The sequence below is a fragment of the Ornithodoros turicata genome, unplaced genomic scaffold (genome assembly GCF_037126465.1).
Source record: "Ornithodoros turicata isolate Travis unplaced genomic scaffold, ASM3712646v1 Chromosome44, whole genome shotgun sequence".
Classification (NCBI taxonomy): domain Eukaryota; kingdom Metazoa; phylum Arthropoda; class Arachnida; order Ixodida; family Argasidae; genus Ornithodoros; species Ornithodoros turicata.
This window is the reverse complement of record NW_026999374.1, coordinates 82,744-110,104: the sequence shown is the minus strand read 5'-3', so window position 1 is coordinate 110,104 and position 27,361 is coordinate 82,744. Positions and strand designations below refer to the sequence as shown.

At 47.4% G+C, this 27,361-nt stretch overlaps 1 protein-coding gene across 8 annotated transcripts; it reads right to left on the bottom strand.

Moving 5' to 3' along the window:
- Nucleotides 1–875: 875 nt before the first annotated feature.
- On the bottom strand, nucleotides 876–23,845 carry LOC135374106 (uncharacterized). Of its 8 annotated transcripts, XM_064607108.1 has the most exons (6): nucleotides 23,540–23,845; nucleotides 22,212–22,349; nucleotides 21,993–22,086; nucleotides 6,691–6,755; nucleotides 4,824–5,045; nucleotides 876–3,529 (listed from the first exon to the last, which is right to left on the bottom strand). In XM_064607108.1, exons 5-6 carry the CDS (start codon nucleotides 4,888–4,890, stop codon nucleotides 876–878), a joined length of 2,721 nt encoding a protein of 906 aa, XP_064463178.1. In that variant the 5' UTR covers nucleotides 4,891–5,045; nucleotides 6,691–6,755; nucleotides 21,993–22,086; nucleotides 22,212–22,349; nucleotides 23,540–23,845. The 8 variants fall into 8 exon arrangements, with proteins under 8 accessions (XP_064463178.1, XP_064463182.1, XP_064463183.1 ...); XM_064607112.1 differs by lacking the exon at nucleotides 4,824–5,045; XM_064607113.1 differs by lacking the exon at nucleotides 4,824–5,045 and having other exon boundaries at nucleotides 6,719–6,755.
- Between the last annotated feature and the right edge of the window lie 3,516 nt (nucleotides 23,846–27,361).

Below are 27,361 nucleotides of genomic sequence, written 5' to 3'. Positions count from 1 at the left end.
CCTCACTGCATCGAGTGTACAACACGTTGAGTCTCTCTCTCACAGCTGAAGTCTCAGCCCACCGACGTTTCTTCATAGCCATAGCCAACAAATAATCCATCCCTTCCCATAGATCTTCCATCCACTTTGGGTCCCATGCGGAAAGGAGTTCCACGTACCCCAACGGTGACATATTCAATGAATCATTGTTGATTAGTTCATCATCCATTGGAAGCCTCTTCAATGTTGCTTTATCAGAATGCAGGGCTGCTACGTGCCATGGCGTCCTTTTGATCTCATCCCCAACCAGCATGTCTTCTGTTTGAATATCACGTTGCTCAAAATATGAAGCGTCGTTGTTTATCACAGCAGAGTGAAGTGGACAGGAAGCCGACGCCAGTCCATCGAACAACAGCATTACACCCTCGTAGTCTTCGTTACCATACAATCCGACGACGTTTTCCGTAAACCCGGATTTTTTTCTTCCTTTTGCCCTTTCCAACAGGTAGTGAGCTGCGAAAAATTCGGCGAAGGTCTTATGAACGAACTCGGGAATTCCTCCATCGTTAATTCTATTCACAAAACCTTCTTTGAAAGAATCCACGCCGGTGATGAAACTTCCTTCGGGATCTAACTGCTCTAATTCGTCTTCACTCAATAAGGTTTCCAAGGCATCCTGTGGAAATATACACTTCATAGCCAGGAGACCATGGTTTACGTAGAATGGAGACTTCGCGTCATGGTTGTCCCCTCGCACAGTACTTCGGGAGATGTCTTCCTTCACCTTCTCTTTTCTGTGCACAAGGTGCTTGTACTCGACAAACATCTTGTACATGTGTACAGTGTATATACTGCCGCCACAAATGTCAGCAATATTAAGAAGTGAAGAGTAATCGTCAGACTTTGTAATTTCCCCCTCTCTCCATCTGAGCCATCATACGAAGTAGAAGAGGGGTTTCTAGGATTGTCTTGTTTTTCGTCTTCAATGTCCCGTACAGTTGCTCGAATTTTTGCGCAAATGCGTTATTCCTGGTGGCTGGAGTTTTTGTTTGGGCCCTATATCTTGTGAGGAAATCATTCTGGTTATCATCAGAAAAAGGAATGAGATCATATGACACTGTGTGCAAGGCATCTTGTACATGGCGCTTAAACACAGTGCGAGTAAAAATGTACACCTTGTAAACTTTTCTCTTAGCTAGAAACCGTACAAGTTTCACCACACACTCTCGACATTCTTCGTTGACTTCATCGAAGCCATCCAGCATGACGACGACCTTGAAAGGGTTCCCATTGTTCAAGCTTTCCTCGAACAAAGCGAACTCCAGACCACCTTTTCCTACCTGGCACAGATTCGCTAGATATTCCAGACTAGGCGACGCAGTTTTAACTGATGCCATTCTCTGAACAAGGTCGACGTAGAGCATCCACCGTTTCTTGTCTTGAGTTTTTAACTGTGTACACAACCGAGATGCCAACACACTCTTTCCCATACCAGGTGCTCCAGAGACGACAACGACCTTCTCGGGCACGTTCAGCAACGTCTCTGTCGTGTAATCGTCACATCCCGTCATTGGAAGGTGATTGAGAGGGCCATTTGATTTGGTCCACAAGAGTCCATCGCGGGATTCGTTTAGCCTTAGCAGGTGCACTACCTTCTCGCTGTATTTATCGTTGTCTAGGAGAGCTTCGTAGTCATGTGGCTTCTGGACTACCACAAATTTTTCAAACTGCACTAAATTATCCATGTGTTTTGCCTCGTAACCTTTAGGTATAAATTTTGCAACATGTTTCTCACAACCCAGAAGTGCGAAAGCCTCTTTGTCATCGTTCATTCTACATTCTTGCAGGTCAATTTCCACAGTTCTTGTAAGCCTTCGTTCTATGTAATAGCTCATAACACATTCTTCTAGTTCATGAAGAGGAGGTCCCAGGTCAATGCTCTCCGACTCGCATAGCTTTAGGAAAACCGCGGTGTCTACGCAACGTAAGAAGGTATCTATAGTCGTTGCATCCGGTAACGTTGAAATATCTTGGCCCTGAAGTTTTACGCAGGAATTTTTGAAAACTTCTTTCTTGCAACTTTTCATGACATGCTCGAAGCTTGCTTCGATGATCTTGTGAACTTTGTGTCTCTCCGCAAAGAATGCAACTTCTTGCACTTTTTTCATCAAGTTTTCTTTCTCTCTGTCTTCCACGAGCAAGATGACTTTTGTTCCGGTCACACGGGACACGTCACCCAGAAATCTAAGAGTTTCTATAAAGCCTGTGATGCAACGAACTGTCACGAGCACAAATGCACATTTGTACTGCACTAACACATCACAGTCCAGCGTGGGGCAGCTCTCGTGTTCTTCGAAAAACAAGTATGGTCGACCAGTAGCTTTCACAGAGTTGTGAACCATTATTTCGAGAAGCCTCGGTTCTGGACCCGTAACGATGTGAAGCGACCCCTTCTCCCAGAGACTTCTATTTATTGGTTTCTCGAACTGGACTTTGAGATTGCGAGTGTTGAAAGCTTTGTTCAGTCTAGCGTTTTCCTTTTCTATCTGTGTTGCATCTATGGATGGGATTCCATTCTGAATGTATTCCCTCATGTCCTGAACGACATGGTCCTTGAAAAAATTTAGCAGTTCGGGTACTTCCCGTTCCAGAACCCTATGACCTTCGTCGCAACCATGTTGAACCAGTACGTGGGGGATCCGTACAATTAACTCTTCTTCTTCATTTCTGTCCTTTAAAGCTTGCTGGATGAGAAGGTTCAGTTCTTCCTTCCTCGATTTTATGTCATTCACGATGTCATTGTATTGGTTCTCCCGCTCCTTATCGTCACTGTAATATGGCTTGCCATCGTTCCTGTACACTAGGTAAAGTGCCATATGACATAACTCATGAATAAGTGTTCCCCAGACTTTGGCGTCTGCAGCACGACCCCTGATGAAAACTCTTTGTTCTTTGTAGAAAGTAAGGCCGGCAACGCCTCTATTGCAACTTCCCGTGATCCCTTGAACGTTTTCACTGTTGTAGTCGAACCTTATTTCCAGGTGTGGCGCTCTTGCAGCCACTTTGAGAATAATCCTGTTTACTTCATCACTGGAGAGCTGCTTAAACATCTTCTCCAATCGTACAGAGAAGTCATCACATCTGGTGACGCTCAGTGATTTGCTTTTCAAATAGTCGATGTAAGAGCCCTCGCATTCTGTGGTGTAATATCGTTGTCGACGAATTTCAGCTCGTTCAAGGGGTGAGAGATGTTGGTAACACAATGATTCGCTGTCGTTCTTGAGTCCACATTCCCGCGAGACTAAAAGGCCATGAATATTGAAGGCTCCTTCTTCGATTGCTTTGTAACGAGCTGACTCATCTGTGACAGGATCCAACCACAGTTTCAATGCAGGCACAGCATCCAGGCACTTCAGAACACGAGCCTCGTCTTTCGCTGCAATGGCTTCGTGCATTTCCTTCCTGACGTCGTCCCACTGTGGTGACCTTTCCATGTCGACGTCAGATTCAGATGTCGAAGCCATATTTCTGTACATGAAGCGAGAAATTCCTGTAATATTGAGATGGGAATTAGGAACAGACTAATTGAAATACAACAAACAGGTCACGTGTGGTAATTCGTTTGGACCGCGACACCTGTCTTTCCATTTTAGCGTCGCGAACAGTTTTTTTTTTTTCGCTTCTTTCTTTTTCATCACGCCATGCGAGCTTGTGACGCACTTGAACCACGTCACGAGTTGCCGGATATGGAAAATAATAGACTGTCGAAGTTGCAGGTTTTTGACCTATACCAACACTCCCTAAACGCGCGTCAGGAAGAATGCCCGATAGTTTCCGACAATCTCTTTTATATGATTTGACAGAGCGTTTAATGACAAACAGGACGATGTAACCCATTTCAACCCTTTTGTAGTTGCAGAAAAGCATTTACGCAGCCAAAAAGCTCATTTTTTTTGCGGATGAGGCGCTCTTATTTTACCTCGACACCCGCAAATCTGCGAACCTCAAAGGTATAGCAAACAGTACAGCAGCACGTGGGCAGCAAGCGTGGGGAACTTTAAATGCGTGACCTTAATGACTACCAAGATACGAGCCCTGAAAGGCAGCGCAGTGCTCGAAAAGGTCAGTCTTCAACATTATGTTAAAAAAACAGCTGTCCGATATTTTCAGCTATCTTCTCCGCCAATGTACTTCCAAAGCACTAGGCTTCAACGTATGCTGGAACGAAAAACATCCGAGAGGTCGACCGGACCACTGCGCCTGATTCTACCTGAAATCACCCTGCCCAGGACTAGATTCAAAAGAGCAACGAAGCCTTTACTATACTGTAGGCAAGGGAGACTCAGATCCAGAATAAAGGGAAAGAATGCACTTGGACGTCTCCTCCATAGTGAATATGATGTACTTAACGTGAATTTCTGAATAATAATAATTAAAAAAAGAAAACAGGAGATTGGAGTAAGGAGGACTAGGAAGCCAATAGGACGATGAAAGACCGGAAAGCAATGTGAAGAAACAATCATATTGTGATAAAAGATTAGTATACAAATCATTAATGGATTCAGAACAATGCTATGAGAGAATAAGACTGTAGCAACAGAGGTTTTCTAGTATGTCCTTTCCAGCCAGTTGTGTTTGTTCGTCTGCTTGTGTTGCCTCACACTTGGGCAGGGTCAGAGACATACAAGACAAACGGACAGAACAGGACTCAAACAGCAAAGCAATGGTTTTTGTCCCCAATTACGCTAGGTCGGGGTAAGGAGGTCATGTATAGATCGCGTGGGCGAGCGAGAGAGGGTTGGGTAATGCATACTAGAGTCTGGGCTAAAAAAAAAAATACGTACCACACCACAGAGCAAGGGAACACAACAAGATGGCGCATATGCAGTCAAGCAGGTGGAAGAACTCCATTGTGTCAGAGCCTGAGCGTTGACACACAAACTGTGTGCTCGTGTGTTGGTGTCGTCCGTCTGTGTGCTTTTACGTATACTCAGGCTCTTAGACAATGGGGAAGGAAACACGACAACGTCCAGGGCAGCTCATGTAGCAGAGTTTGAGCAAGGTATCTGGAAGCAGAGAAACAGAAAAATGTCTTACAAAACACTCTATAGACTGCACTTAAGTCCAGCGACGTAGCTATGAAGCATTTAATATACTGAACGCAAGGAAGACACAGAACCAGATTAAAAAAAATTATGCACATGGACGTCTCTTCGGTATGGAATGCCATGTATGGAAAGTGAATTTCTAAATAAAAATACAGGAGATTGGAGCAGCACGAGGAAGCCAATATGGACGGTGAAAGACCGAAAGGCAATGTGAAACAACAATAATATTGTCATAAAAGATCAGTACAAATAACTAATTTAATCCAGAGCAATGTTCGAACAGAGTACAAGTGTAGCAACAGAAGTTTTCGAGTATGTCCTTTCCAACCAGTTGTGTTTGTTTATCTGCTTGTGTTACCTCACACTTGGGCAGGGTCAGAGACATACAAGACAAACGGACAGAACAGGACTCAAACAGCAAAGCAATGATTTTTGTCCCAATTACGCTAGGTCGGGGTAAGGAGGACATGTATTGACCACATGGGAGCGTGAGAGAGGGTTGGGTAACGCATTCTTAAAGTCCGGCTAAATAAAACAATAAAAATAAAAAATACGTACCCTACAACAGAGCAAAGAAATACAAGATGGCGCTTCTTTCATAGAACTGTCACGAACGCCCTTGATCAATCTTCCTCGGGGATCTAACTTCCCTAATTCATCTTCATTCAATAAGATTTCCAAGATATCCTGAGGAGATATAGACTTTATAGCGAGGAGACAACGGTTTGAGTAAAATGAAGACTTTGCGTCATGGTTGTCCCCTCGCACGGCACTTACGGGGATGTTTTCTTTCATTTTTTTCCGTGTACAAGGTGCTTGTATTCGGCAAACATCTTGCACACATGTACAATGTATATACTCCTGTCACCAGAATTGTCGGCAGTATTAGGGGGTAAAGAGCAATCATCGGTCTATGCAATTTCTCCATACTTCATCTCAGCCATCATACGAAGTAGAAGAGGGTTGTCTAGGACTGTTTTGTTTTCCTTCTTCTGTGACATACATTTGGTGGAACTTCTGCAAAGATGCAACATTCATGGTGGCTGAAGTTTCTCTCTCGCCCCTATATTTTGCGAGGAAGCCACCCTGGTTGTACTCCGTGAAAGGACAAAGTTCATATGACACTTCTTGTGCATGACGTTGAAACAGGGTGTGAGTAAAAAGGTATATCGTGTACATTTTGATCTTAGCCACAAACAGTATAAGATCCAGCACTCATCCCATGTAACAGCATTACAGATGTTAAATGGGATTGTGGATGTTGACTTTGTAGCGAGCCGCCCAATCTGCAACGCCATCAGCGCTCGTTCAAATTGGTCGCGCTAATAAATGCACGGCGCACGGGCCGCTCGGCCATTAGTTGTTCCCGTGGATTAGCCAGAACATTGTCTCTTTCCTGGAACACGCTGCCTACAAACTTCATCAAAGAGATCATCGATTCACGACAACTAGGCTCACGGAGAGAGCCACACAAACCGTTCTTGTTCCTTTTAGTTCTCATGGACTTGCATACACACAAATTAATATACGCGTGCAAGCTGAGAGGACGACAGAAAGCAGCAGACAGTGAAGAGATCGCGATAATAAATAGAAAATAACGTACCGTACAATAAAGCAAAGAGTCACAACACCTTGAACAACTTGAGCAGCACAACACGTGCAGGGTATCTGGAACAAGACAAAAAGAAAAACCGTCTTATCAAAGAGGCACATGCATAGTGCGTTTTGAGTCGCGAAACAGAAGTTCTTTCTTTGCAGATCGAGGAGCTGACATTTAAGGCAGATTCACATTACTGTGTTTATGGCTGCGTGCAGTGTCTTACGTGTATCTACGTTCTATCCTGAAAGATGTTCCCTTGCAGCAATTGGCTGTCAGCTTACGAAACTCGCAAGCGCAACCGTAAGCACAGTAGAGTGAATCACCCTTTAGGATTGGTTGTCCGTACCCTACCTACCGAATCAACAGCCACCAATCAATTTTTTTTCCCTGAATGGAATTCTATGACTTCGAAATTCCAAAGTACGATGGCATCCTAAAAATTAGCAGTCTCGCTTTTGGTGCAACACAGAGTAAAGCGATAGCAACATTCGAACTTCCGCGAAAATGCGGGGATAATTTTAAATTGAACGAAATCGTTTGCAGATGTGGTTGCAATGTAGGAGGGTTGCGGGTTATCGTGCTAGAAAGGGTCAGCGGGGTTTAGCGCGAAGAAAAACGAGCCATGAGTACCTTAGGTGTCTCACCCACATAACCATCTCGCATCGTATAGTTGGCCGATGTGAAAGCGAAGGAATCCCGAGCCCGCGATTGGTACCCCAACGATAGTCCTTCTAATTACTAGAGGTGTGTGCGGGTAAGCAAATTTAGACCCGGAAACCCGCAAGAATTTAATCTGGGCGACCCGCACCTGCAGTACTGTCTGTATACCCGCACTGGGATCCACAAGGGGAAGTGAGCGGTATATACCGCCAGCGCAAACGCCAGTTTTCTTGTTGACCCTCTGGTTCTGCATGATGAAGATGACGATGCGGGCATTCCTTCGGGATGCGTTCCTTCTGTTTGTTATTGACATCGGTGTTGAGGATTGAATATCCGACTGAATTACAATTTCCTGGAACTACAAGCAATTATTGTTTGGTAAGTACCGTAGGTATGTAAAGTACAGCTCATTCTTCCTGCGCACGGCGTTCAATTTCCCTCCTCGCCACCATACCTTTGGCAGCACGTATCCGTTTTATGTGATGTCCGCACTGTTCTAGTAACATAACATCATGGAGACTTGATAGCTATCGTACAAACAAGTGAACCTTGTGATGGGAAAAGGCAAGCTTAAAAGGCATTGCATTAGTTTAAGTGCATTCCCACCCCAACATGAATTAAGCCACGCGTAATCGCGGGCCATTTTCGTTCCTCGTCCACTTTACCGCTGTTTCTATTTTGAAACAACGGAAATTCTGAGCGTTGGCTACGTGTTTCGGGCGGCTTCAATCGTATGCCAGTAAAACTGCAATTCAACAGAGAGCCATATATGTCTGCATTAATAATCCAACTCGCCCGCCAGCACTTGCCTGCTGAAGTCTGGCACATGGATTTACACAGCCAACGACATAGGGCACTGCAGAGTAGTGATGTGTTGTTCGCGGAGGAACAGTTCGGAATGAACGAATCCCGGGCACAAACTGAATGAATTCATTCACTATCGTCGATCGTACTCGTTCACCAGTTCACTTAGACGTCCCCGTTTTGTCAGGTTTCGCCAGCCGCCGGCTCTAAAGCGAAACGCACCGCCTCGAAAATATTGTCGCCACCGGCGTGCCAGCTCGGAAGATCTCTCATTGGCTGCGTATTATATGTATAAATATTTGGATGTTCATTGGTCTAAAAAACTGGCGTCAGTTTCCTTCGCGCTGATTGGGCGAGAGTCATTTGACTGAGGAGCGAGCATCCGAACGCGCGAATTTTTCAACGGGAAGCAGTCGAACGGAGGAGCTCATACAAAGAAGAAGTGTTCTCTTGGACTGCAACCGTTGTGCACGTAGACGCTACGGGGTAGTTTGAGGGTTTTGAATGCTTTAGATTTAGATTGCGGCGAACTGCTAATGTGAGAACGGAATGGCACATCCACCTGATCATCACAACAGCGGGAAGACGAACATGACATGGAACAAGAGATAAACGTTCATCTTTCATCTTTCATGACATGGAATCCCTGCACTTCCAAAGGACGCAGAAATCGTCAGAGAGAAAGTCTGCGCTCTTTCCGACGTACTGCAGGTGAACGGCAAGACAAGTTTGGTTAGTTTTTTGTGACTGAAGGAAGTAATGCAGGTTTATCACGTTAAGTGTATTACGTACAACATTTATGAGTCACTCGGTACGTTAGCGGCGTTTCAATGTGCAGTGCATTGCCGTAACTTGTACGTTTCTGATATGCTGTTAATCAAATTATGTGTGGTTATGCTAGTTGCCCCTCATGCGCGTCGCAGCCGTTCATTCACTGTGATCTACGAACATTCGTGACAAATGCCTCGGTGTTCAAATACGAAATCAAGATAGATTGCCAGGCAATCTATCTTGAAAAACCACTGCTACAAAAATCACTGCTATGATAGGCAATCATCGCCTATCATAGCAGTGATTTTTGTGCAGAGTTACGGATCATCAATATATTTTTTGTTTTGTTTTAGTTCTCCCGCAGCCATCGGCAACAACGACGCACATAGCTCAGCATTGGCTTTTGAACGGCCCTTGGATGTCGAAGCACCTAAAGCTCCAGTGAAGCATGTTACAAGACGTAAAAAGATATGTACTGTAGCTTTTTCGAGGCAGTTCTCGAGGACAAATAAAGTTGATTTGTCATACACAATCGCTTTTTGATTGTCTGCTTCGGGACAGCATGATCGTTGCTCTACAGCAAGACAGCAAGCGCCGAAGACAAACCAACGGACAAGTCTGGAGGGGCAGGGGGGACGAGAGGAGAGACGAAAAACCCGAGCAGAGAATGGGAAGGAGGTTGGGAAAGGAGGTCGGTCTGCGCATGCGCACTGGGCCTGAGCTTTTTTCCCGCGCAGCAGCTCGGGGACGCTGTGAGTGGCTCTTCGAGATCACGTGGTTTGGGCGCCCGCCATTTTCCCTGGACCATTGCGTAAACGGCAGCTTCCGGCGGATGGTTTCGCTGCGTTCGCCTTCTCAGTTCCTAGTTTCTCCACTCTCCTCCAGTCGATGGTGCGCGTGTCGCCATCTATGTTCGCCGCCGTAAAGCAGTGTTGAACGCATGCGCAGTAGTTAGCCAGGCGAAGCTCAGCGCGCGTGGCCCGAATATCTGATGTAGTGATGGGCAAGTCAGTTCATTTTTGTGAACTAATTCATTTAGTTCAGTTCACTCCACTGAACTGTCTAAAAGAATAGTTCATTCGTTCACCTGTTCGCAATTAAACACAATCAAGTAATATAGTCCCAAACTTTAAAGTGGCTCGACCAAGAGAGATACAACAAAATGATCTTGCAATTCAGTTTTCCAAAGGTTCGAGAACATCAACATAGCAAACGTAATCTTTTAGGTCGCTTTTTTATTTTGCTTTAATTTTCTACGTATATTTTTAACGAGAAAAGTATTGCACAGATCAATATGCAAGGTGCCGTCGTCGTTCAATGTTACAATCGTGTATTTCTGATCACTTACGTCTGCTTGCTGCGAACTTGAGAACACAGAAGTGTGATAGAGTAACCGCAGTTTCAACTCATTTCATTCAAATGCATGAGAGAGCTTGAAGAAAAGTACAACGTCTAGCGTTGTGGAGGAAAAATTGGGAAGCTTGCAGTGTATTGCCGCAAAAAGCGTGCCCGCTCCAGGGTGTGCCAGTCACACAAGCAGTCAGCCAGAAGTCAGAACATAACGGCGCCACTAGCAGTCCACAATTGCGAGAAGGAGCTCAGAGCGATCTCAGCGCAATCAGTTCTAAATGATTTACTCTTGTTAAGCGTTCGCCGTTCATATAGTTCACTTGCCCACAGTACTTCAATCCATACGGCGTTCAAAGTCGCTCTGCTGGCTCTCCCTCCCCGCGCTTTTCCTTAAGCGCATGCGCCGTGGACGAGTAACAGTTCTGACAGGCGCTGCGAGTACTTCCAAACGACCCGCGGCATCGTTTACTTCTTTAGTTCATCCAGTTCTCTTCCTTCACACAGTCCACTCGAAGCTCTCCCAGGCCTCCACAGCTCCCCGCATTTGCGGCAGTAGAAAAATAAAATCACGTCACAGTCACGTGGTATTACATCGTCAGGCATCATGACGGATGCCCATTGGCCAAAGGAGGATGCGCGCTCTGGGATTGGTTGATAAAGTTTCGAAATATCTGACAGCTCACTTTTCGCGGGCAGTCTGGGCAGTCGGCCAGGCGGGCAGCTCCAAGCAAGGTCGCTGCGTCTCCGCGGCTCGCCGATGTCGGTTAACCACAACGACCAAAGAGGAAGTGTACGCGCGGGTTTGTTCGTGAGCTATAGTGACTCTGGCCATGTACTGATCTCCGATAAAGTGTCAACCTACGGACATTCTTGCCGGGTCGGAACTGGAATGCTTGGTGAGCTGACGCCTGAGGAACACTTTCGAGCGCTGTCGCATTTTCAAATACAGTGACTAAGAAGAGAGTGTTCGTAACGACAAAAGTATTTCCCGTGACTGTGTGACCTACGGTGCACCGCCAGAATGAGAAGAAGATGCTCATCTGTGAAACGCACGCACTCGTGGACTTCGCTCGCCTCCAGAAGTAGACTGTATGTGTGCTTTGCAAGTTCGAACTTGGTTTGGTTGCTGTCTATTCAAGGAACGAAACATCCTGTACGCACGGTGAATATATGAGTCAAACATTTGAGTTTATACGTTGCATCAATAAATATGTATTTCACCTATCAAAAATGTCTTCGTTATTTTGGAATAACGGGCGCCAGGTATGAAAACCAGTAGAAGTCAATGGCAGCCAGGGCCGGCCGAAAGCCGAGCCAAACTGAGAGGTTGCTGATTGGTTGGCTGCTAGGCATCACGACGCATTTTCATTGGTCGTATGTTCAGTGTTGCCTGAATTATCTCAAACTATGGGCTCTATGGGGAGCTGTGGGCGCCTGGCTCTCCCTCCCCGCGCTTTTTCTTAAGCGCATGCGCTGTGGACTAGCACCTTCTCTGACGGCCAACGGCAGACCCTGCGAGTGCTTCAAAACGTCCCGCGGCATCGTTTAGTTCTTTAGTTCACCCAGTTCTCTTCCTTCACTAAGTCCACTTGAGGCTCTGCCTCGCCGCACCGCCCGCGCTCTTCCGTAAGCGCATGCGCTGTGGACGAGCAGCAGTTCTGACAGGCAACGGCAGGCTCTGCGAGTCCTTCGAAACGACTCGCGACGTCGTTTAGTCAGAGGAGGCACAGTAAGCCGGTTTCGCCGCCGCGAAAATAGTGTCGCCGCTGGCATTTCCCGCCAAATTCCGGCTATTTACTTTCCATTGGCTCCGGTCTCCCACGTGACCCTTCTCGATCATGATTGGCTGAGGCTCATTTAACCGGTGGATTCGCCCGCGTTCGTTTCTCCGAGGCGCCGACCCGTCTGACCGTTGTGTAGCTCGCGTCTGCGTATGTGAGCAGGCGGTGATTTCGTTTCGTGGATTTCGAAGATCTTCGAGCCATGGATGAACGCCTGAATGAAAGGTAAGCAGACAAACGTATGATGCATGTCAGTGATCAGACGTTTAATACTGTCGCCTAATTGTGGCACCTTGCCCCGTAATACATCACTTTCTGTCGGTTATCAGTCATGATCTGGTTGATGATTCTGCGTGGCGTTGCTTCTTGCGTTTTGTTCCGCTATTTGAATGTGTCTGATGTTTAATACACTCGTGTGCATGAAAAGGAAAACAGCGTACATCGCGTACGCAGGCATCCTCCAATTTTGGCATTAGTCGACATTAGACGCGTAACGCTGGCATGTCTTACAGAGCGTATTCAGCCAATTAACGTTGCCTGTGCTCCGGTTTACCATATTATTAACAGGTTCCCTTGTTTTTTGTTTTTTCATTCAGACACCGACAGCTGTTCGTGGCCCTGCGATCCGCGAGCATGTGGCCCCTGTCACCAGAAAATTCGACAGTTGTGCTGGGATGAAGCGGATGACTTCTGCGACTCATCACGTGCTATAGATATGTATAATAATATCTACTTTCTCCAAACCGAATAGGTTCCCTTAAGGATTGTATAATATGATAGTCACGCTTTCTGTTGCTCGGCGCTATTTATTCTCTGTTTATTCCGCAGTGTTCTGTAATAATCGTGTAGATTTACTTGCATTCAAATGTTGCTTCTTGTGTATATGTTTACCGTGTCAATAAATTTGTACATGTGAATTCCTTCGTCTTCTGGATTTTCATTTTCTGCTTCCCGATAATATTAGCAGATGACCTGGCGAAGCGCTCGGAACAGGGGGGGGGGGGGAGAAGATGAGTGAGAGGGTGTGGAGAGGGCACGCAGCGCACATGCGCAGTTCGATCAGCCAGCGCGCGCTCTTTGGCGCCGTTTTCCGGCTATTTTGTCGTGATTCGTTACGGATGATCACGTGGTCAAGGGGGGCGGTGGTTTTTGTGGCGAAACTGTGGAAGCTACAGCTGCACTCCACTGGTTTAGTTCTTTAGTTCATCCAGTTCTCTTCCTTCACACAGTCCACTTCAGCGCAGCGTCACAGCCACTCAAGGCCACAGCGTATGCGCCGTGGTCTCCCGCCCTTCTTCTTGCGCGCATGTGCTTTGTTAGCTTTACAAAACGTTCGTTAGATGGCGCAGATGTCACACTTGGAAGCGTATCAAAGCGTATGCGTTGTGGGTGTCGAGGCCCAATGAACTGAATTGAGGAACTAATGTTTTGGTTGTTGTTGAACTAGTTCGTTCAGTTCACCCGAATGACTAGTTCAGTTTGAAGGGTTCGTCCACGAACGACACATCACTAATCTGATGTGTTCGTTCAAATCAGTGAACATTAGAGACTCGTTCGAAAGATTCGTTTGCGAATCATTGACGTTAGCGGGTCATGTGACCATGATCATTACTAGTTTTCTATGCGGAGCCTCTACCGTAGCCACTGAGGCGCCAAATTCGAAGTAGGCAGGCGCCAGGGGACTGGTTTAAGATGTCTAAGTACTGATCATTACTAAATACGTACATGAAAAACATGTACGCCATCTCACATACTAGCCAGAAAGGGTCTTTTCCGGTATACCTGACAAACAACTTGGAATTGTCGAGTGCAGTTCACCACCAGCGATACGTAAAGCGGATCATAAACAAGAAATCTTGAAATACATTTTTGATTCTGAATACTCGATACACCCATACGACGTCCGCCACAAAGCTCGGTATCAACGAGACATAGTGGACCAACGCTAACAACAACAACATATATATTGTGATGATGAAGTGGGGAGGTTTTCCACTCTAGGAGTGGAACGCTACCCCATAGCTAGGGGTCTAATATGAGTGGTGACAATGATCAGTGATGAGAGATGACGGGAATGATCGAAGTGGAGATGACGATGCTGGACGTGATCGTGGGGGTGGGAGTGTCCGAGGGCGCTGCTGGGGTCATAGTGAGTCCTTCAGGCCTGTCGCCTCAAAGAAGTCAACCACGTGACGTAAGGCCGCCCTGGAGTCGGCCGCGGTGTCCCAAGGACCGAGGATGGTCGACAAGTCGAAGGGGCGGCAGCCAAGGGTGGCAAGCTGCGACTGCAGTGTACGCCTCTCGTTGACATAGGCCCGGCAGCGAAGGAGTATGTGCTCAACGTTGGCAAGTACGCCACACTCGTTGCACATAGGGCTAGCCTCACAGCCTAGCTGGTATCGATAGGACGGAGTGAAGGCCACATTCAGACGTAGTCTGTGGATGAGTGACTTCAGGGGACGAGGAAGCTTTGCAGGCAGTCGGTATGACAGCGTTGGGTCTATATTTCCCAAAGAGGACATAGCTGGAATGTCGTGTTGCCACTGTAGGGTAGACCAGGAATCGGACAAATGCCTGAGGAGGGATCTTCTGTCTCCTCTCGAGAGTATAATGGGCATAGAAGGTCGTTGTTGGTGTGCAGCGGCAGCGGCAGCGTCGGCCTCGTGGTTCCCAGTTATTCCGCAATGCCCTGGAACCCACTGAAAGGCAACGTAGTGGGAGCGGTCTTGTAGGGACTTCAGGGCGCACAGGATGTCTATCACCACCGAGGCAAGGGAACCGCGGATGCCCATGTTTTTAATGCACAGGAGAGCTGCTTTGGAGTCTGTGTAAATTACCCAGTGCCGCGGTTCACAGTCTTCCGCATATGTCAAAAATAACAAGATAGCATAAAGTTCAGCGGATGTCGATGAGGTACGGTGAGATAGACGACACCCACGTGTAACAGACTGTGATGGAATGGCAAAGGCTGAAGATGAAGTGTCCCTGGTCGACGATCCATCCGTGTATACAGCGGTACTGTTGCGGTATTGAGCCTCGACGAAGTCAAGGGTAAGTTGCCTAAGAATAAAATCAGGATAGGTCTTTTTGTTGTTCTTGAGACCGGGGATGGAGACAGTGACAGACGGCGATGGCAGCGTCCATGGAGGCACTTTGGGTGCCGTCTGGTCGACTATGAATTTGGGGATATGAGGTCTGAATGACGTCACAGCAGCATGAACCGTCGCGTTCCGTCTAGCGTGAAGCTTGCGAATCAGAGTGTGACGGTTATGGTGGGCACGTAGACGCAGATAGTGGCGTGCAGTTTCCCGAGTACGGAGAACCTCAATGGGGATGTCCCTGGCCTCAGCCACTACTAGACGGGTTTCAGCGCCTCGTGGGACCCCAAGACATACCCGAAGGCTGCGCGCTAGCATGGCTCGAATCCTTTGAATCAGTGTCTGAGGAAGTCCGTGTAGGACGGGAAGGCTGTACATCACTGAGCCACGAACCAGGGCATTGTGCAGCATGAGGAGATCCTTCTCGTCTCGCCCCCATCTCATACCTGCGAAGTGACGAATCACGTTGACCCAGCGTTGGACTTTCTGTTCAATGACGTCTATGTGGCGCTTCCACGACAAATTCCATGATAGAGTCACGCCTAGGAACTTGTGATGTGTCACCTGCTCCAGTGGGCTTCCACCAATATACAGGCGATATCTATGCATGTCTTTGCGCGTGAAGGCTAGAACTGCGCTTTTCTCTACGGATATCTCCATTCCTGCCTGGAGTAAGTAGAGGCGAATGGCATCTAACGTGCGCTGAAGACGCTGACGGAGTGCTGGACGGGAAGTGCCTGTAGTCCAAACACAGATGTCATCGGCATACAGGGACAAGTTGACCTTCCGCTGAATGCAGGTTCCAATGCCCGCCATAACGGCATTAAAGAGGATCGGACTTAGGACGCTTCCTTGTGGCACCCCCTGAGAGATGGGGAATTGCTCTGTGTCGCCTTGTCTTGTACGGACGAAAATACCTCGTTGACTGAGGAAATCGGCTATCCAAAGCAACGTTGTACGTGAGAGCGCAGCGCTGTATAGAGCATGTAAGATTGATGGATGGCTAACGGTGTCGTATGCTCTCTTAACATCAAGAAATACCGCCGCCGAGATCTTCCTGCCTCGTCGTGCCTCTTCCACCGACGTGACCAAGTCGAGGACAGAGTCTATCGAACTGCGGTGCCGTCGAAACCCAGCTTGTTCTTGAGGGAAGAAGGCACGGCTTTCGAGCCACCACTCAATTCTACGCAAGACCATTCTTTCCATTACTTTCCCCAAGCAGCTGGTCAGAGTTACCGGGCGAAATGATGCCAATTGGGATGGGTGTTTTCCTGGTTTTAGCAACGGTACCACTTGGCCGACTTTCCACTGGCTAGGAACCTGTCCATGCCTCCACGAGTGATTGCAGATGTTCAGCAGGGCCTGAAGGGAAGTAGGGTCGAGGTTTCGAATCACTGTGTATGTAATGGCGTCCGGGCCTGGAGAAGACTTCTTGCATGCAGCTGAAATGGCTGACGAAAGTTCTGCCACGGAGAAGTCCATATCCAAGGCAGGGACAGCTGCTGGGTTGGCATGCTCGAGAATAGATGTCACATGGGCTGTATGGGTTAGGTACTCCTCGGTGCTGGTTACATTGGCTCCCTTCGTAATGACACGGCAGAATTCCCTGGCCACCTCTTTCTCAGACGTAGATGTTAGGAGCGCAAGAGCTCCAAGTGGGTTCCGAACTGGAGGGTTCTCCTTTAAACTTCTTGCGACTCTCCATATCCGAGCAGGGCTCTCAAAAGGTGATAAGGAGCAACAGAAGTGCCGCCACCGTTGACGGTCAAGGTTTCGGAGTTCTTTCTGGACAAGCCTACTCGCGCGTCTTGCTTCCTGTATATCAGAAAGATCTCCTGTCCGTCGAGCTTTACGTTCAGCGCGCCTTCGGACAGCACGTAGTTGCTCCACACGAGGGTTAGACCCTTAGGGCTAACGAAGAGCAGAACAATCCACGCCCGTGCTGCACAGGTGCGTCACGCTAAGATTCCAAAGGAGACCAGCAAGAACAACGCAATTGTACGCAGCGAGTCGCGGAGAACCGAAGAACCCATGAACCAGTGCGCCATTTGAGAGCAAACGATTCCGTTGCTCTTCGATTCAGCTCGAGAGTGAACGGTTCTCTCGTTCTCCTATTCCTTCGATTCAGTTGAGTTCTCTATCGTTCTTCGATCCCCGGCTTTGCGACTCGCCTTCAGTGCTCTCCGATTCATCCCAGATCGTGGGGCTTGGCCAATCACGAACCGGCATTGAGGTAAGAAACTAAGGAGATGCCCTAAGCGCCTCTCCCAATGCAAGCGAGCGTGCTTAGAGGTGTGCGCCGCCGCGCCGAAGCGCCGCCGCCGGAGGTCGGGACCTCGCCGTCGCCGCCGTACCAAAACTGTCGGCGCGCCGCCGCCGCCGCCGCCGCCGATGTTGAAAAATCGGCGCGGCTGTGTATGTGCCCATTTTGATCCACTTTCTATAAACGAATATCTCCCATACCTAATATTGTGTTTGTTTTTCTTTCATCCTAGGTTCCAGGCTTCATTTGTGGTGTTTTTAGCAGTGCCAATTTCATCTCCTGATATGCTGTTTATGCTTTATAGCGTCCTCGATATACTTGCTCCGGAATTGCCCCGAAACCACAGTGGTGCGTGGCGCTCTACACTGGCGGTGCCCTGGGCGGAGGCATTATCGAACATGAAACTGCACTGCACTGGTGGATCCACGAGATCAGTGGGTGGATCTGATGGATACTAGCATGCGCTACCTAGAGTTGTGGCTCGTAGGCTGCGCGACCCGTAGCGAGAGGCACCTGGCGAGCGGCACCGATCGAATGCCATGCTGACGATGACTGTCTGCTGCTACTTGCCCGGCTACACCTGGCTACTTGCCGCTTCTGCCTTCCTCCGTGCATCCGGCAATCGCGATGCTTCTTGGGATTGCACTCTGGCGCTCGGCCGATTTTCTCGGTGTGGGTTCGGGGCAACTCAGTGCTGCACTGAACGGGTGCACTCCTTTAATCGAGGACGTTCAGTGCGCACCAGTGCAGTTTATCGAGGATGGCAAGCCGCACCAGGTCGCACCGGGGCGCACCGGTGCAGTTTATCGAGGACGCTATTCGAGTTTCGTTTCATAGTCGACCCTGGAGGCACACCACTCCAGGAAAACTTGTCATTCAATTCTTGCAGGTTGTTTGCCGGTCATCCACCAACACCATAGCACTGGTCATTATCTATATACAGGGTGTTTTGTTTTTTATTCGTCACATAATTTTTGTTTAAAAAATAGCGGGACGAAATACATGCCGCTTTTGAGTTGGTCATGCGAATATTACCTCGAAGAAAGTATGTAACTATAAGATCATTAATTACCTCAAATTCATTAATTCTTTAATTAATGAATTTCGCGTAAAAACGGGATAGTAGAACGGAAGATACTCATCGTTGAAAGCCATTCCATGTTTAAGAAATTCTTAAACGTGCACGTGTGTTGAAATATCCGACGCTGAATGTCGCTATGCAAATGAGCCGAAACAAGAAGTACGCCATTTCCGAGCGCAGAAATGACGCGACTTTCGCCTTATCTGGGTTGGAAAGCGGTGGTAGTGGTGGTGGTGATAGGGCTTGCCGTTGTCGGCCGCACGTATGTGGGCAACGCTGGAAAGCGGTCTATCTGACCAACAGATTAGCGCCTACACCAATCAGCTCGATCGCTCCAAAGCACTTGGTCCTCTCACGTGGATTGCCCGTCGCCCTTTCTGCGCTCGAGAAGTGCGTAGCAAATAGTGCATTTTGTGTGTGCATGCGAAAAGCACACAGTCAGAGAGGGTGTTTTCAATCGCGGAATTGCGGGGCTTATAATGCGCGCGAAGCATGGCAGACTCAACCCAATCGTTCTGGACAAGTTTATACTGTAAAACCCTTTAATTTCGCGAGACCTTAATTTTAGCGAATTTTGCGAATCGAGAAAATTCGAGGAACTCGTGGAGTGCGCGAAATTTAGTTGTTGCGAATATATGCCTACTCGATTCGCGAAAATTTAGGGCTGCGAAATTAAATGATTTTACAGTATTTATTCATGATAGCTACAGCCTCTGCAAAAATACTGTTCAATGACGTGGTGGGTGCGCCTTATGTCATATCGTTTGCTAACGTTCGCATATTTATATGGTTTCCCAAAAAGAGCCACTGGATCAGTGGACAGAGCTTTCACACGTCGGCGTCCTGTGAACATTCGATCAGCACTCGTTAACTGTTACGTGTAGTTGCCATTAATGGGATGGCTCGTCGTTCTGATTATCTAGCTATGTTGTTTTCTCCAGCGCTAAAACGCGCACTTAACGCGCCCAGTCGAAGTTCTCGGGCGACGACCTTCTTGAAGTGCTTTACTTCTCCTAATGTTGGTTTGTGTGAACATTTCATAATACTATCCAGTGCTGACGCACTTGTTTGGTGCAAGGTACAGTAAATACTGCCACCGTCGCGTTGACTATGATGGAGAAAATACCCCTGCTCTGAGGTGTTCGTGCGTCCCCGTTGGAGAAGGGAATATATTGACTGCCCACGGGGCGCACGCCGATATGACAGCATCGGCGTGACGCCGCTGACGCCGCCGCCGCCGGGCCTTCAACGTGCTCTACGCCGCCGCCGAAAAAAATGCCCACGGCGCACACCTCTAAGCGTGCTGTGACCCGCGCATGGCATTGTGGTTAGTTGCCCAGACACGTGACCCATAAACAATCACGGCAAGACGTCATAAAACATGGCGTCCTCCATGTCCGCGGCGTACCTTACCTGAATACAGAGACGAGCTGCGGCCGAATAACTTGTTTTCGCTTTCATAACATCTTTGGAGTTAGAAGCTATCACACCCGTTGAAACACAAGATAGATCATCTCAGTGTGGAAGCAATGGATCACTAAATCGCTAGAAAACGTACGTACGTCATCGTGACATTGCCTGGCTTCTCTGCTGTTTTGCTCAACTTTTGCTGTGCTTTATCACGCGGCGAATGTTGAAACACCCCATAACCTTCAAAGTATTGTGCGAATGGACTCCTTGAAGGTAAGAGGTTTCCTGATGATGAGATTTGCTAAACTTCCAATTCTCCGCGCAGACCGCCATAACGCCGAAACATGTGGGGATCACGTGACTGGACAACTAGATGGGCGTGGTATTGCCAGGAGCGACCGCTAGAGGGGTCCCACGGCCCTCCGATCGTATCCCCCTCTCCTTAGTTTCTTACCTCCATGCGAACCGGTAAGCTCTCAGTGTGGCCAATCGAGCTCGTGGCCTGTCATATTCAAGCTGCGGAGGAATGCCGACAGATGGCGCCTACACCAGAATAGTTGAGTGTTGATTCATTCGACCGCCGGGAACGGCGGAAACACTACCTCGAGCGGGAAGTAAGCTCGATCGTGGGTGGCTTTCGATTCTTACATTCCTACTAACAGGTCGCAGTGAGCCTCGCTGTTTCCCGTAGACTAAGTTCGTTCTTTTCGAAAGAAAAGTGTTGCACCGGTCCATCACCAGTTCTTAAATACATGCGAGGTTCATGGCGAAAAGAATGTGAGAGGGTTGCACTGCTTGAACTAGTTCAGGGTCGGGGTGCAGGCGAAAAGAATGGACCTACTATGAAGGGGACCAAAAAGTAACATTGAAAGTGAATTTGCGTGACCAAAGAAAGCCCTGCCGAGATGCGGAAGCAAGCGGAAAGTGGACTGAAGAAAATGTAAACTACGAGAGAATTACAGTGCGGCAGAATGAATTGTTTATTTTCTTCGTGACAGCGAGAGACGGTCCCATAAACGCTTATCGCAACATATGACCAATATGGCCGGCAGGTGACTGTCAGATCTAGCGCGGTAATGTGTTGTACGAACACCATCATGGAACACACTCGCCCACAAAACAGAACTCTGACTCAGTTACTGTCTACAACCCTGCACATAAGTAGATGCCGGTTCGCCGTTGATCACATGATGTTATGACGTCGCGGAAAGATGAACGAAAGAACGAATATTTTGAACGGTTCAGTGAACCAAACTGAACTGAACGAATGAGTTCACCAAACTGAACTGAACGAATGAGTTCACCAAACTGAACTGAACGAATGAGTTCACCAAACTGAACTGGATTGCCCATCACTACTGCTGAGCTCGCGTGTGGCAGAGAGGGGTCACTTAGTTGGCCATGGAGTGAGGGTAATGCGGGTATACCCGCATTACCCGTGGTCGCATTGCGGGTACACCCGCTACCTGCAGCGATCGCGAATTCCTACTCGCAGGCGCGCTCAGCTCCACCAATCACTTTCTTTCAAAGTTCGAATACTTAGCCTAAAAAAAAAAAAAAATACTTGCATCTGATGTGAACCCGCATTGAAAGTTTCACAGCGGAGAGGCCAGCCCACGAGAAGTCACGTGTTTACGGCTGCCAGTCGAAATGGAAGCGACTCTGAACTCTTCGACGTCACCGCTTCGCTCGGGAGTGTGTCAGAGGTCTTCCAACACGAAGAAGACGTTTTTTTTTTTCATTCTTTTTTTTCTTTTTGTAGCAGTATTCTGGCGTGCAGTACAATGCGTTCATGACAACGTGAAATGCATTATGAATGTGAACAAAAGACAATTGATGTTCTGAGGCTGGAACAACATAGAAGGGGCAAGTACATACAAAGCTCCAGTGACTTTTTCAGTGACTTTTCTGAACTTTTCAGTGACTTCCATCTTTCAGCATTATGAATGTGTTCCTACCCTTTTAAGGAATCTGTTCTACGTTCAAGATGTTTATCTAGCTTGAGATTATCCAGAACAGATTCCGGCGAACGCGTTCGTTTGTCAGTCGGTCGTTTCTGGTAAGTGGGAGGCTCTGACGGGACTTACCTTATTGCGCGTTACAACCGTGTGCAAGAATGTGACCTCCCTGGGAGCCCTCGCTGTGTTGGCACGTGTTGACGGGTGGTTGAACGAGTACTTGCTACGATAAAAAAAAAGAAAAGAAAACGTCAAGGAAATGCGGGCTATAGTCCCCGTCAACTATGTTTTCTGGCTGAATGCAATACCACACAATGGAGCGTATAATAGTATTCCAGTCTTACAAACCTTTTTCTTCAGTACTTCTTTCAAGCACCAGGTAGATCACGTGTCAGTCTTTGTACCCTGCGCTCATCGTGCCCTGGCTCCGCCGGACACTTCAGTTACGATCGTCGTCGATGTTCCCACGCCGGACCCATGGCCCACCTGCAATGTGCCATGTGACTTACGAGACATCCTCATGATGATCTTCCATGGTTACGGACGGGACATGACGTCACAAGTGTGGTGGAAACTGTGTTGTCAAAGATTCCATACAGGGCTTGCTGCATGCTTTCTAACAACAATTGGCTTTCATAAATTCATGCTGCGTTCTATTGAAGATCGCATCCACAACGTATTCATAAACTGTCCGTAGTCTGACTTTTAAATGGCATGTCAGTAATGTCCTTGAGGGTTAATTTCACCTACAGCAGGGCCCTACAGGTTTAACATAACGAAAACTTTTCTGCCGAATAGAGGACCATCAACGGGAGCTATAGGTTTCAAAACTGCACAAATATAAAAATGTGTATTATAATATGTATCAATTAAGCTAGAAGGGAAAATATATATTGCAACGTCTCTGTGCCCTATGTGAGCAACACTTACACACAGTCACCTCACGGTCACTACGGGAGAGATATGGTTCGAGTGGGTACTTGACGTCATGCCTTGAAGGGCTCTTCTTGTCTTATCAGTTGTTTTTGCGCCTGCAGGCCATCCAAGATGACCTTTCCTAGCGAGGACATCATTAAACTTACACTTGATTTAACGAACTATGAGAAAAAAAGCCGACAGCAATTGTTCAGAAAGACACCACCAGACACGAGAAGGGATGGCAAGTGAGATTGTTCCCCACTGCGGATGTTACAGATCGCTTGAGACGATAAAAGGGCAATGATGGGCGAACTACGTAGATATTTAGGGATATTAGCATCAATGACGAACATTCCAATTAACCGTAACACATCCGCCGAAAAAGGAAAAAAAAGGCAGACGGCACAAATAGGTGGGAATTCTGAGCGACCATCGGTAAGAGTGACGCTTTATATTAATCCAAGGAGAAGCAAGAGCACGCTCCGCGGTGATCCCTGGGGGTTTTAAGTAACCACCTCCCGGATGCAGCGTACGTTATTTACTGTGACGATACAGATTAATACACTATGAGTAGCAGAGGAGTTACAGGATCAGCGAAGATAAACGCAAGAAAATCCCGCTTCTAAAAATACGCTATGCAGTTGGTAAAGAACAATTTACAAACACAGTGAGAACAGTAAAAAAAATCGAAACCACACAGTGAAACGCTACAACACAGCATAAATAATAGTGAAAGATATACGCATTGGGGATCTCACCTTACTCTGGACTTCCAGTGATGTTCACTTGAAGAGTTGGATATCCATCGGCAACCTGGCGGGGTCTGGAGGGACACTTACGGGATCCCGGCTTATGTGGAAGGCTGATAAGGCGTTACCCGGCCCCCATAGCTCCCCCTCTTCGCGGCTCCGTCAGGCATCATAGTTGATACCCATTGGCCGAAGGACATTGCGCGCTCCGCTATTGGTTGGCAAAGTTTCAAAAGCGCATTCTTTCGCGGGCTGCCTGTCTGGCGGGCAGTTACGAGAAGAGAAGGGAGAGAAGTGGCAGCGGCGTCTCGACGATGTCAGTTGACAGCACAATATGACCGCATTGTTCAAAGAGAAGTCGCAGATTTGTTAGTGTGTCAGAGTAACTCAGCGCGTGTTGTGATGTTTCCCGACACAAGTATCCTAAGTACGAACAGTCTCTCGAGTTCAGAACTGGAATGCAGTGGTGAGCCGACGCCTGAGGAACACTTGTGAGCGCCGTCGCATTTTCAAATGCTGTCACAACGGAGTCAGGATTCGGTGTCCGTGCGACAAGCATTTCCCTCTTCGTTGAAACCTTCGCACTGCGACCAACGAAAGGAGATGCTCAATGTGAAATCGTACGCACTCGTGCGAGCGTCTCTCGCTTCAGGAAGTAGAGTGTGCGTGTGCTTTGCGAGTTCGAACTTGGTCAACGAACGCAACGATTTGACTCTGTACGCACGGTGAATATACAGCGAAATGTTTGGAATCAGCATAGGATACATTTGTTTGATGAAAAACAAATTAAATGATTGTTGAATTTCAGGTGAAAAATATAGCCCTATTGTTAGTAGTATGTTCTGTGGCTGGAACATTTAGCGGGACGGCGGAAAACACACAAACGTCAAGCGCCTTCAGAGGAGATGGACAGTTCTGACGATATGTTGGTTTCATGCATTCATACTGTTTGCAAGCTTTTTCTAGGGGTTATTTCAGCCGGTTAATAGCGTGTTTTCTGAACGTCTGAACTGTATTAACAGAACGCATAAAAGAAAAGTAAAGGAGGAGGTCCTTTTTGTAACCTTCTTCGAGACTTGTGAAGTGGGCGCTTTGTTACTATTTGCTTTCCACTATGATGACCTACACAGTGCCTGGAGCCCGGTCACTCACATTGAAAATATATCTCTGTTCGGATCGGATCATTTCTTGAACGCGATCGATATCAATAGTCTTTCCTTTGCAAAGTTCACTTCTGACTCAGTTGCAGGATTGGATTCCCGCACACCCAAAAACCGCTCAGCCTTCCTCCTCTCCCTGACAAACGGGGAAAGCGTGTCCTTTCAAGTATCCCGTTTTCGGTGGTTCTGGGCGCTCGGATGAAAAGAGCATTTGGGGGATATGGGTCACTGCCACCCGCGTGCCCAGATCAACCGAAAGCCCAGATCCTCCGAACATTTTTTCGGATGAAATGAGCTTACTCGTGGTGGCACAGAAGAACAGATTGGCTTGCTGAAAATGGTTGCCATTGTTGACAGAAGTCTAAAAGAGTAGGCCGAGGATGCCAGCAACCTAGTGGCAGGGTACAAGTTGCTTAGATCTTCCGCTAGGGACGTTAAATACGGGGTGCCGTGTGATGAGCTTTCATCGCACGTTAAAGAACCCTGAGGTGGGCAAAAGTAATCCACAGACCGACCGCTGTGGCGTCGCTCTTGATCTCAGTTGTCCCGCGACGTCAACCCCAATTATTATTATTAGTTAAAAAAGTAATCGATTACTTAGTAATTGATTACTGAAAATTGTAATCAGATTACTTGGAAAATTACTCGCTCACAAAACTAATTGAATACGTTAAAAAATACTGAAAAAGTAACTGATTACTTGTAACGCAATTACTAGTAACGCGTTACGTACAACTCTGGTACGAAAACACCCTAAATGGGATGCCTCGTCTCGCCGCAGGGGATCGAGAACGACCCGGAGTACACATACATTCTTGCGTCGAAGTGTCCAAGGTCTTTACTCGAACGCGTCTTACAAAACATCTCGTGGCGAGAAATTTTGGAATCCCCGAGCTGTCATGGCCAGCCGAACCAGTGCCCTTTCTAATACTCATCTTCTCTAAATTAACTCGTTTAAACAAAAATGTTTAAGCAAATACTCGCCAAACTTGTTTCCCTGTGACAGTCGCCATGTCCGGTAACAGTCAGTACGTTAATAACTATATGGCTCCATTTTTATCGCTGTCATCGCATGCAAAATTCGCAAACACATTAACTTCTCGAGCTTAGTCAAGTTGCTTGAGGAAAATAGTTTTTACACCCGCTGCAGCCCGGTTTTCGGAAAATACTTTTCTTACGAAACGCAACTGCGTTGTTTCGTTGATGACGTCTTTACCCAAGCTGATAATAACCATCAGACCGATGCCGTCGTCTTAGATTTCCGCAAAACCTTCCATATGGTGCCTCACCCGGGACTTGTGTACGAAATCTCTCTCGACCCGTATGTCGACCATTGCAGAACTGAATTTCTTTCCAAGCTTTCGTTTCCAGTCTCTCCTGCTGTCTGTCCTTCAACTGTTCCTGTCCTTTCATGAGTTCCACAGGGTGCAGTTCTTGGTCCCTCCTATTTCATAAATTAACGACCATCCTTCATGCATATCACACTATTCGACTATTGACTGCGTTGACTACAGGGAAATCAACACTCCTACTGACCAACTACCCTTACAAAGCGACCTTGCCCTAATTCAATGTTGGCGTGACGAGTGGCAAATGCCCATGTATACATCTAACCTGCTGCATTGTGTCACTTTCTCACCAACGTGCTCCGTTCTCTCCCTCCTTTCCACTACGCAATTCGTGGAATGCCTTCTCGCAACTACGGATGGCGGTTTCGTATCTACACGGAAATTGGGATACGATGCTAGGCGGGTACAGCAGCTGCATTGCATTGCTCCATCGTTGCTGAAATCGTTGGAATGATACGAATACATGGATTGGATTGGATTCCCTTCATTTTCCTCTTGAGCGTTGCTGATGTGATACTGCTAAATGGACCCAGTGTAACCTACTCTGACCCTCCACCCCCCCCCCCCCCTGCATTTTTGAAACACCCCCCTGAAATTTCTCACGTAAACCCACCCATATCAACCACCAACACGTTCTGGTAGTGACTCCCGCGTAGCGAATTACATCCTGTACTGTCAAGCTTATGCTGTAGGACCACAGTCATGCAGATGATCGTTCCATGCATTTGTCCGTAATCATTTGAAAGTGACTGTTGAATGCATATATTACGCGCATATACGAGCAAAAATGCGTGCGGGCACGCAAACGCAATGTGGATCATCAAGAACCATTTGCTCCCAACTCAATCAAGTAGGGTATTCTGCTTTTTTTTTTTGTTTTGTTTGTGCAGGTTTTCACACTTGGTTCATTAGGTATTCAGTGAGATTCATGAGACATGGTGTTAGTCCTTTTGCTTTCTCGGTCGTGCGGTTATGCATCTTAGTGTTGAAATGCCGTTCATTGTGAATCTATATTCTAATGTACTGTGTTCTAACGTAATAACATGTACAAATAAAACGGGAAAGCTGTGCAAATATGTCACCATTGTGCCATGAGTCTTCTCGTGTCTAAAAAAAAATCCGTAAGCGCAACCTTCACCAACCATACCCCCCCCCCCCCTTGAAAGCTGGGCACCCACCCAGCAGTGAATTTCTGGGGAAATCACTGCCACTCTGACTTTCAAAGTGGTCCCAGTTTTACCCACAATGCCCTGGCCAAGCCAACACTGACTTCGAAGTGGACACCATTTGAAAAAAAAAAAAAAAAAAAAACGGTTCTATTT

Coding starts and splice junctions, on each gene's coding strand:
- LOC135374106 (XM_064607108.1), bottom strand. CDS start 4,890: ATGGAGTTCTTCCACCTGCTTGACTGCATATGCGCCATCTTGTTGTGT. Junction 3,530..4,823: donor TTCCCTTGCTCTGTGGTGTG/GTACGTATTTTT, acceptor TCAATATTACAG/GAATTTCTCGCTTCATGTAC.